This window comes from Bombina bombina, chromosome 9 (genome assembly GCF_027579735.1).
Source record: "Bombina bombina isolate aBomBom1 chromosome 9, aBomBom1.pri, whole genome shotgun sequence".
NCBI lineage: Eukaryota > Metazoa > Chordata > Amphibia > Anura > Bombinatoridae > Bombina > Bombina bombina.
In genome coordinates this window covers 42339402-42351601 of record NC_069507.1, presented here as the reverse complement: position 1 = coordinate 42351601, position 12200 = coordinate 42339402, and the positions used below count along the sequence as shown (strand labels likewise).

Genomic DNA, 12200 nt, shown 5'->3' with positions numbered 1-12200 from the left:
CCCATTTACAGGACTTCTCCAGACTGGCTCCCATCTTGTGGAACTCTCTGCCTCGCTCCACAAGACTCTCCCCTAGTTTTGAAAGCTTCAAGAGCTCCCTAGAGACTCTCCTGTTCAGGGATGCATACAACCTACACTAACCTTTCCTAATACAAGTTCCTCTCCTCCATCGCTATCCCCTTAACCCCCTTAGCATGTAAGCCTAAGAGTCCAGCTGTTTGTTGATCACCTTCTTAAGAGCTGACTACAACAGTGCAACTCTTGGCAGGGTCCTCTGCCCATTTGATCCCTATAATTGTTTTGTTGTACTCCACATTTGTTTATAGCACTGCGGAATCTGTTGGTGCTCTACAAATAACCGATAATAATAATAATAATAATAATAATAATTAGAGGTTTTAGTGGGCATGTTTTTTTCTTTTTTTATGAAACTGATTTCCTGGTATTTTTTTGACCAGGTTTACTGGAAGCTTGTTATTCATTGCAAATGAATTCCCTTGTAATCCTGCAACTACAAACATTGAGCAACACAACTAAGATAAACATGTCATGCATTAACTAAATAATAGGCTGGACAACTGCTGTCATTGTCATTTTACTTAAAAGTGAAAAAGCTTCTCCTACAGGGAACAGCAATGAAGATCATATTTTGGCTAATTTGCTGTATTATCCATACCACAATCTGTACGGCAAGTATGTATCTTCTCCGTTTGTACAATACGTCAACAGTGGGTTAATGATAAAAATGGGTACAAAGCTGCAGATCAAATGTGACAATTGTTACTGGAGGTGGACCTCATATGCTGCTAACTATTCATGCCTTTATTTTCTTTCTATACCCCGTCTCTTAACTTGTACTTCTCTATAATTCTCTAACACTTGAGATATATATATATACCCGTATACAGAACAAGGAGCGCTGTCTCAGGAATGAACAACAGCTTAGTAGTTTTTTCAATAGCTCAGTTACCACCTGGGAGCAGCCTCTTGTAGCCCAATTGTGCTGTTCACAGAGAAAAACTTTCCTGAAGTATATTAGTCTGATCCCTCTTAACAAGGTCAGTCGATCGAGAGAGAGAGACCATCTAAGGATACCAAAAGAATGAAGCAAATTTGATAATAGAGGTAAATTGAAAAGTTGTTTATAACTGTATTCTCTTTCTGAACAATGAATGAAAGATGTTGGGTTTTGTGCCCTTTTAAGTAGAATTTGTTTGAGTCCTATGGTACAAAGTCACAGCAACACATACTGATAATGTTGTTTATAGACAGACTTAGTAGGAGAAGTTATAGTCAAATAGCGAACAGCACATCACTTTATTTATTATTAGATAAATAGCTTAAAGGGACAAGAAACCCAAAAATGTTCTTTCATGATTCAGACAGAGAATATAATTTTAAACAACATTCAAATGTACTTCTGTTATTTAATTTGCTTCATTCTTTAGAAATTATTTGTTAAAGAAATAGCAATGCACATGGGTGAGCCAATCTCAAGAGGCATCTATGTGCAGCCACCAATCAGCAGCTACGGAGCATATTTAGATATGCTTTTCAACAACGGATATCAAGAGAATGAAGCAAATTAGATAGTCAAAGTAAATCGGAAAGTTGTTTACAATTGCATGCTCTTTCTAAATCATGGAATAAAAATGTAGGTGTTATGTCCATTTAAATGAAAGGTTGAGCACAACCCCCCCACCCCAAAGGTATAGAGATTTAGGGGCCCATTTATCAAAGGGCTTGCGGACCTGATCCGACACTGCGGATCAGGTCCGCAAGACCTCGCTAAATGCGGAGAGCAATACGCTCTCCGCATTTAACATTGCACCAGCAGCTCACAAGAGCTGCTGGTGCAATGCCGCCCCCTGCTGACTCGCGGCCAGTCGGCCGCCAGCAGGGAGGTGTCAATCAACCCGATCGTATTCGATCGGGTTGATTTCCGGCGGACAGGGTTATGAAGCAGCGGTCTGTAGACCGCTGCTTCATAACTTGTGTTTCTGGCGAGTCTGAAGACTCGCCAGAAACACGGCCCTTCAAGCTCCGTACGTTAATGTCGCCTGAGAGAGATTCATACCACTTTCTTAAATCCTTCCCCAAAATATTTTTTCATTTTTTAGCCTTTATTTTACTTTTATTATTACCTTTTGTTCATTCCTGTATGTCTATAGCATTTGAATGTGTTTTGGATGCAAAATAACAGGAGCTAATACTTTTAAAAGCTTTTAAAACAGTATTTTGGAAAGCTGATAACTTGTAATAAACTTGTAATAAAATCTCTTCCCATTGAAAGTAAAAAAAATTACTGTACAAACAATGTTTTTTTAAAGGGACAGTTTAGTCAAAATTAAACTTTTGTGATACAGATAGGGCATGCAATTGTAAACAACTTTTCAATTTACTTGTATCATTAAATTTGCTTTGTTGAAAGCTATACCTAGGTAGGCTCATATGCTAATATCGAAGCCATAGAAGGCCGCCTCCTATTTCAGTGCATTTTGACAGTTTTTTTTACAGTTAGACAGCGCTAGTTCATGTGTGCCATATAGATGAACATTGTGCTCACTCCTGTGGAGTTATTTATGAGTCAGCATTGATTGGATAAAATGCAAGTCTGTCAAAAGAACTGAGATAAGGGGGCAGTCTGCAGAGGCTTAGATACAAGGCAACCACAGAGGTAAAGAGTGTATTAATATAACAGTGTTGTTTATGCAAAACTGGGGAATGGGTAATAAAGGGGTTATCTATCTTATAAAAAAAATCAAATTCTGGAGTAGACTGTGCCTTTAATGAAAAATGACAAGATGAATGAGTGCAAAAATAAAATTAAAAATAAAATTTAAATTAAAAAATAAATTAAAAATTTAGCTGATTCATTCATGAAGTTAAAGGGACAGTATACACTAATTTTCATATAACTGCATGTAATAGACACTACTATAAATAATATGCACAGATACGGATATAAAAATCCACTATAAAACTGTTTAAAAACTTACTTAGAAGCTCCCAGTTTAGTACTGTTGAAAAGGTAGCTGAAAAGCCGACTGAGTGGTTGTTTATCAAAAAGAGAAGACCCCCCTTCCTCTGCATACAAAAAGACTCTTTACACAAACAGGAGCAAGCTGGAGTAGGTATACGTCAGTATTCTCCTAAAACTTTGGAGCTTGGTTAGGAGTCTGAAAATTTGCGTAATGTTATTTAAAGGGACAGTCTACACAAAATTTTTTATTGTTTAAAAAGATAGATAGCACATTTACTACCCATTCCCTTTTTTTTATTATCTTTATTGGTCTTAGCCACTTAACAAAAATAGCAATGACGAATAGTTAACATATTCTTAGTCACGCAGGACCAATGCATCTCCAAAAATATGAACATAAAAGCAGAAAAAGAAAAATACATCCAAAATTTCGGGTCAGAATCGCCCTTATCTATTTAGTATATACATGTCAGGCTAAAGTGGCTAAATTTTCATTTAAGGACAACAAACCGGGATAGAGACAAAAGAGAAAAAAAAGAGAAGGGAAAAAAAATAATAATAAACAGCCCACCCCCTCCTCCTACATCAAATATGAGCCACAACAACCTTTCAGAGGTGTCAACCTTAAATCACGACTAGTCTATAACCGATCTATTACTAATCCAGGTATCAGGAAAGACCTGGAGAATCACTAATTCAGCTAAACTAATTGAAGCCACAAACGGCCTTAAAATCTGCCTTTGAAGACAACTTGGATATAACTTAATAACCGGAGCCCAAACGACCAGAAAGTCCTTGATTTTATTTTTAAATACTTGCAGCAAATGAAAAGATTCAAAGATAATCTGGGCTTGTATATCTTTTAAAACTAATGACAAGCTTGGTGAGCTCTTTGCTATCCATTTTTTAAAGATGTTATATCTCACTATTAATATAATGGTACTTAGTATGCGCATTCTAACGCTCCTATCCCTTTCAGGAAAAAGTAACACAATATCTTCAAAAGAAAACAGGATGGAGCTTTCAAAGACTCTATTATACCAGAACTGGACTTTCAACCACAATTGAGAAATTTTAGGACAGGTCCATAACATATGTCGGAGATCTGCACGAATATATGCACAATGCTCGCATTTAAACACTTTGTTAGGAAAAAACTTAGACAATAAGGCCGGAGATAAATAACAATTATTTAGTAATTTTAAATGAGATTCTTTCCAGCTCATTGGAACCGGGGATCTAGCCACTAGCGACAGGCTATTACATATTTTCTCACGATCTATTAAAGGAATGTATGGGAGCCAGAATCTAGTCAATCTATCCTCATCTAAGACCCCTTGCTTAGTCAACATAATATCATAAATTAATGAGATAGACGCATCACCAATGATGAATTTTTTAACACAAATCTTAACCTCAGACCAATCACCACTCCTACCAACACACCAGTTTTGCGATCTAACAAAATGCCGAATCTGAAAATAAGCAAAGCGGTACGACCAAGGAAGAGAAAACTGCTCCTTTATTGTCTCCCATGAGAGTATCTGTAGCTCATCATTAAGAAGTTGGTGTATATATTCTAGCCCTTTCCCCTGCCAAACATAGAAACATTTCTGGTCGATACATGGAGGGAATAACGGATTCCCCCTAATAGGTAAATATTCAGAGAGGGAAGGATCAATTTTTAGTAATTTGCAAAACCTATGCCATGCCACAATTATATTCCTAAATGACAAAAGAGAAGACACCCTCGATGGTAAAAAGCGAGGGGTACAATGTAATAGAGCTTTCAAAGCCCAAGGTTTGATCATATGAGATTCTATATCAAAAGTGGTGACCAAATTAGTCTGAGAGATCCAATCAATTGCCACCTTACATAAAGAACCCCAGTTATAAAGTCTAAGACTAGGTAGGGCTAGCCCCACCTCTGTATATTTTTGAGAAAGCCTATTTAACGAAAGTCGTGTTTTTTTAGATTTCCAAATGAACTTTGAAAACCAGGAAGACAGCTTTTCAAGATCCTTGTTTAAAATCAATAGTGGGAGATTTTGCAAGTAGTACAGAATTTTTGGGAAAATTATAGTTTTGATCAGGTTGATTGAAGCCGAGAGTGATAGAGGAAATACCGCCCAAATCTTAAGGTCCTCTTGGATTTTCTGAAAAAGCCAGCCGAAATTAGCCTGATACCACATTTTGGGATTACTATTGATCTCTAACCCTAAATACTTAACGGCATTCACTTCCTGAAAAATTGTAAGGGGGAGATCAGGTCGATGATGGCCAAGCCACATCAATTCACTCTTCTCCATATTAATTTTATAGCCCGCAAATGAACTAAATATGTTTATTGCGTGAATCACTTTCAGGATAGTATCCGCCGTTTTATTAAAAAATAGTAAAACATCATCAGCATATAATAATATTTTCAGATTTTGATCTCCCAAAGGAATCCCAGGTAGGATTACACGAAGTTTAATAGCTAGGGGTTCGAGTACCATATTAAAGAGCAATGGGGGAAAGCGGGCATCCTTGCCTAGTCCCTCTTTGCAAAAAGATCTTAGGAGAGATCATACCATTGACCAATAAAAAAAGAAACAGGTTTCAAATAGATCTTTTATATAAAGTTGGAAAAATTACCCGAAAAACCAAATTTAGACAATGTGGTAAACAAATGTCTCCACAAGATGCAGTCAAACGCTTTGACTGCATTTAAGGTAAGGACCGCAATATCCTTAAACTCATTCCTCTCCTTACACTGTTCTGTATTCCAAACAAAATCAACTAATGTTATAAGTTTCCTAATATTTTTAGCGGAACTCCGGGATGACATAAAACCAACCTGATCTGGATGAATAAGTTTATCTAAACACTGAACTAGTCTATGTGAAATAATGGAGGCGAGAATTTTATAGTCCGCATTGAGTACTGAAATGGGCCTATACGAAGTAGGATCTTCCGGATTTTTCCCTTTTTTTAAGGATCAGAGAAATATTAGCCGCTGCAAACAACGCCAAGACCGCATTACCATTTATATAATAACTATTATATAACTTCTCTAGTATTGGTATAACTTGCTTAGAAAAATTTTAAAAAATTCGGATGGTAAACCATCAGGGCCAGCCGCTTTGTTAAGTTTTGCCTGATCTATAGCCTTACTAATCTCATCAACCGAGATGAGAGCATTCAACAATTCCAGGTCTTCAGCTGAGATTTTAGGAACAGTAATCTGCGACCAAAAGCTCATCTGGTTCTTTTCATTAAACTCTCCTACAGCATATAGTTGTTGATAAAATTCGAGAAAAATTCCAGAGATCTCATCTACCTCCGAAGTACGTCTGCCCATATATTGAATCATGGGGATCAAGTTTTTCTTTTCCCTAGCTTTCACCAGTCTTGCTAGACTTTTAGCTGAGGAACCATGGAAGCCACTAAACCAAAGGTTAATTTTTAGCTCCTCCTCCTGATGTTTTTGCATTAAGAAGGCATCTCTCTCCTTCTTACTATTTAAATATGTGAACCAGTTTTCTCTAGAACGATCACCACAGTACTTCTTAAAGGCATTTCGAACCTGATTGGACAACTGCTTATCCCTGGCTCGAGATTTCTTGTTCCTTATATCCATGAAGCTCTTAATATCTCCCCTTAGTACAGCTTTGCCCGCTTCCCAGAAAACTTCTATTTTGTACAAGTATGAGGAATTGAGCCTAGCATATTCCTCCCACCTTTGTTCTAGCCATGACAGGAATCTAGGATCACTATATAAGAACCGCAGGTAAAAAAATCTAGGGATTTTACTTATAATTCTGTCCTGAGGATACAACCCTAAAGAAATTATAGCGTGGTCTGAAATCGCGATCTCCCCGATTCCTGACTCCAGTTTGCCAAATGAAAGAGAATCAGCAACTAGGAATAAATCTATGTGTGAAAAAGTTCTATGGGCTTTAGATTCACAGGTAAAACTCCGCAGATCTGGGTTCTGTCTACGCCATATGTCACAGACCTGTAATTTCTGACAGAAATTTAAAAAATACTTAGCACTTCTACTGTTCTCGGGTAGATTTCTACCTGCCAGCCTGTCCAATTAAGGGTGAAAATCAGCGCAATGTTATTTAAAGGGACAGTCTACACAAAAATTGTTATTGTTTAAAAAGATATATAGCACATTTACTACCCATTTACTACCCATTCCCCAGCTTTGCACAACCAACATTGCTAGATTATTATACTTTATAACATTTAAACCTCTAAATGTCTGCCTGTTTTAAAGGCTCTATTGACAGCCTCTTAATCACATGGTATTTTATTTGCTTTTCACAACAGTAGACGGATAGTTAATGTGGGCCATCATTGTGTTCATGAAGAGGGGGTGTGGTGCAGAACCAGGAGCACCTATTGGTTTATACCCAAAAATAAGAGCAAAGAAGATTTTTTTTTTTTTTTTTATCAAAATAAATTTTATTTTAATTCTATAGACTTATAGGGCTCTATTTATCAAGCTCCGTATGGAGCTTGATGGCCCCTGTTTCTGGCGAGTCTTCAGACTCGCCAGAAACAGCAGTTATGAAGCAGCGGTCACAAAGACCGCTGCTCCATAACCTGTCCGCCTGCTCTAAGCTGGAGGACACATATCGCCGGAAATCAACCCGATCGAGTACGATTGGGTTGATTGGAGTACGATTGGGTTGATTGACACCCCCCTGCTGGCGGCCTATTGGCCAGGGGGTGGCATTGCACCAGCAGCTCTTGTGAGCTGCTGGTGCAATGCTGAATACGGCGAGCGTATTGCTCGCCGTATTCAGCGAGGTCTGGCGGACCTGATCCTCACTGTCGGATCAGGCCCGCCAGACCTTGATAACTTGGGGCCATAAAATCTAAAATATGTGAAAAAGCTTATTATAAGCCAGATTATGTGCGCTTTGGCACAATATGGCCTAGATTTGGAGTTTGGCGGTAGCCGTGAAAACCAGCGTTAGAGGCTCCTAACGCTGGTTTTAGGCTACCTCCGGTATTTGGAGTCACTCAAAAAAGGGTCTAACGCTCACTTTTCAGCCGCGACTTTTCCATACCGCAGATCCCCTTACGTCAATTGCGTATCCTATCTTTTCAATGGGATCTTTCTAACTCCGGTATTTAGAGTCGTGTCTGAAGTGAGTGTTAGAAATCTAACGACAAAACTCCAGCCGCAGAAAAAAGTCAGTAGTTAAGAGCTTTCTGGGCTAACGCCGGTTCATAAAGCTCTTAACTACTGTACTCTAAAGTACACTAACACCCATATACTACCTATGTACCCCTAAACCGAGGCCCCCCCCACATCGCCGCCACTCGATTTAATTTTTTTAACCCCTAATCTGCCGACCGCCACCTACGTTATCCTTATGTACCCCTAATCTGCTGCCCTAACATCGCCGACCACTATATTATATTTATTAACCCCTAACCTGCCCCCACACAATGTCACAGCCAGCTACCTACAATAATTAACCCCTAATCTGCCGACCGCAAAGAGCCGCCACCTACATTATAGCTATGTACCCCTAATCTGCTGGCCCTAACACCGCCGACCCCTATATTATATTTATTAACCCCTAATCTGCCCCCCTCAACGTCGCCTCCACCTGCCTACACTTATTAACCCCTAATCTGCCGAGCGGACCTGAGCGCTACTATAATAAAGTTATTAACCCCTAATCCGCCTCACTAACCCTATAATAAATAGTATTAACCCCTAATATGCCCTCCCTAACATCGCCGACACCTAACTTCAATTATTAACCCCTAATCTGCCGACTGGAGCTCACCGCTATTCTAATAAATGTATTAACCCCTAAAGCTAAGTCTAACCCTAACACTAACACCCCCCTAAATTAAATATAATTTTAATCTAACGAAATTAATTAACTCTTATTAAATAAATTATTCATATTTAAAGATAAATACTTACCTGTAAAATAAACCCTAATATAGCTACAATATAAATTATATTTATATTATAGCTATTTTAGGATTAATATTCATTTTACAGGTAACTTTGTAATTATTTTAACCAGGTACAATAGCTATTAAATAGTTAAGAACTATTTAATAGCTAAAATAGTTAAAATAATTAAAAATTTACCTGTAAAATAAATCCTAACCTAAGTTACAATTAAACCTAACACTACACTATCAATAAATGAATTAAATAAAATACCTATAATTATCTACAATTAAACCTAACTCTACACTATCAATAAATAAATTAAATACAATTCCTACAAATAAATACAATGAATTAAACTAACTAAAGTACAAAAAATAAAAAAGAACTAAGTTACAAAAAATAAAAAAATATTTACAAACATTAGAAATATATTACAACAATTTTAAACTAATTACACCTACTCTAAGCCCCCTAATAAAATAACAAAGCCCCCCAAAATAAAAAAATGCCCTACCCTATTCTAAATTACTAAAGTTCAAAGCTCTTTTACCTTACCGGCCCTGAACAGGGCCCTTTGCGGGGCATGCCCCAAGAAGTTCAGCTCTTTTGCCTGTAAAAAAAAACATACAATACCCCCCCCAACATTACAACCCACCACCCACATACCCCTAATCTAACCCAAACCCCCCCTTAAATAAACCTAACACTAAGCCCCTGAAGATCTCCCTACCTTGAGTCGTCTTCATCCAGCCGAGCCAAATTCTTCATCCAAGCGGAGCAAGAAGAGTTCCTCCATCCGGTAGAAGTCTTCATCCAAGCGGGGCAGAAGAGGTCTTCCATTCGATTGAAGTCTTCATCCAAGAGGCATCTTCTATCGTCATCCATCCGGAGCGGAGCGGCAGCATCCTGAAGACCTCCGACGCGGAACATCCATCCTGGCCGACGACTGAACGATGAATGACGGTTCCTTTAAATGACGTCATCCAAGATGGCGTCCCTCGAATTCCGATTGGCTGATACGATTCTATCAGCCAATCGGAATAAAGGTAGGAATATTCTGATTGGCTGATGGAATCAGCCAATCAGAATCAAGTTCAATCCGATTGGCTGATCCAATCAGCCAATCAGATTGAGCTCGCATTCTATTGGCTGTTCCGATCAGCCAATAGAATGCGAGCTTAATCTGATTGGCTGATTCAATCAGCCAATCAGATTTTTCCTACCTTAATTCCGATTGGCTGATAGAATCCTATCAGCCAATCGGAATTCGAGGGACGCCATCTTGGATGACGTCATTTAAAGGAACCGTCATTCGTCGTTCAGTCGTCGGCCAGGATGGATGTTCCGCGTCGGAGGTCTTCAGGATGCTGCCGTTCCGCTCCGGATGGATGACGATAGAAGATGCCTCTTGGATGAAGACTTCAATCGGATGGAAGACCTCTTCTGCCCCGCTTGGATGAAGACTTCTACCGGATAGAGGAACTCTTCTTGCTCCGCTTGGATGAAGAATTTGGCTTGGCTGGGTGAAGACGACTCAAGGTAGGGAGATCTTCAGGGGCTTAGTGTTAGGTTTATTTAAGGGGGGTTTGGGTTAGATTAGGGGTATGTGGGTGGTGGGTTGTAATGTTGGGGGGGGGTATTGTATGTTTTTTTTTACAGGCAAAAGAGCTGAACTTCTTGGGGCATGCCCCGCAAAGGGCCCTGTTCAGGGCTGGTAAGGTAAAAGAGCTTTGAACTTTAGTAATTTAGAATAGGGTAGGGCATTTTTTTATTTTGGGGGGCTTTGTTATTTTATTAGGGGGCTTAGAGTAGGTGTAATTAGTTTAAAATTGTTGTAATATATTTCTAATGTTTGTAAATATTTTTTTATTTTTTGTAACTTAGTTCTTTTTTATTTTTTGTACTTTAGTTAGTTTAATTCATTGTATTTATTTGTAGGAATTGTATTTAATTTATTTATTGATAGTGTAGAGTTAGGTTTAATTGTAGATAATTATAGGTATTTTATTTAATTAATTTATTGATAGTGTAGTGTTAGGTTTAATTGTAACTTAGGTTAGGATTTATTTTACAGGTAAATTTTTAATTATTTTAACTATTTTAGCTATTAAATAGTTCTTAACTATTTAATAGCTATTGTACCTGGTTAAAATAATTACAAAGTTACCTGTAAAATAAATATTAATCCTAAAATAGCTATAATATAAATATAATTTATATTGTAGCTATATTAGGGTTTATTTTACAGGTAGGTATTTATCTTTAAATAGGAATAATTTATTTAATAAGAGTTAATTAATTTCGTTAGATTAAAATTATATTTAACTTAGGGGGGTGTTAGTGTTAGACTTAGCTTTAGGGGTTAATACATTTATTAGAATAGCGGTGAGCTCCAGTCGGCAGATTAGGGGTTAATGTTTGAAGTTAGGTGTCGGCGATGTTAGGGAGGGCAGATTAGGGGTTAATACTATTTATTATAGGGTTAGTGAGGCGGATTAGGGGTTAATAACTTTTTTATAGTAGCGCTCAGGTCCGGTGGGCAGATTAGGGGTTAATAAGTGTAGGCAGGTGGAGGCGACGTTGTGGGGGGCAGATTAGGGGTTAATAAATATAATATAGGGGTCGGCGGTGTTAGGGGCAGCAGATTAGGGGTACATAGGGATAATGTAAGTAGCGGCGGTTTACAGAGCGGCAGATTAGGGGTTAACAATAATATGCAGGGGTTAGCAGAAGCGGGGGCGGCAGATTAGGGGTTAATAAGTGTAAGGCTAGGGGTGTTTAGACTCGGGGTACATGTTAGAGTGTTAGGTGCAGATGTAGGAAGTGTTTCCCCATAGCAAACAATGGGGCTGCGTTAGGAGCTGAACGCGGCTTTTTTGCAGGTGTTAGGTTTTTTTTTCAGCTCAAACAGCCCCATTGTTTCCTATGGGGGAATCGTGCACGAGCACGTTTTTGAGGCTGGCCGCGTCCGTAAGCAACTATGGTATCGAGAGTTGCAGTTGCGTTAAATATGCTCTACGCTCCTTTTTTGGAGCCTAACGCTGACATTCTGTGGACTCTCAATACCAGAGTTATTTTAAAGGTGCGGCCAGAAAAAAGCCAGCGTTAGCTATGCGGGTCCTTACAGACAAAACTCTAAATCTAGCCGTATATGCGGTATTTTTTAGAAAATAATACTTAAAAAAGCAGAGCAGTAGTTATGTAATCACACAGCAATCCACTTGCCTTTAGTGGCTAAAAAAAGAAAGGGGTAACAAGCAAAAAAGTTAAAAAAGTTAAACAGCCCAAAATAATCCG

General features: G+C 38.3%; 1 protein-coding gene across 1 annotated transcript in view; it reads left to right on the top strand.

The window, feature by feature from the left end:
* Window positions 1-575: 575 nt before the first annotated feature.
* Window positions 576-12200, top strand: part of LOC128639497 (uncharacterized) — a 37108-nt gene continuing 25483 nt past the window's right edge. Inside the window, exon 1 of the mRNA XM_053691637.1 lies at window positions 576-693. Within this exon, the coding sequence (XP_053547612.1) occupies window positions 636-693 (58 nt within the window). The 5' untranslated portion in view covers window positions 576-635. The remainder of the gene's footprint in view (window positions 694-12200) is intronic.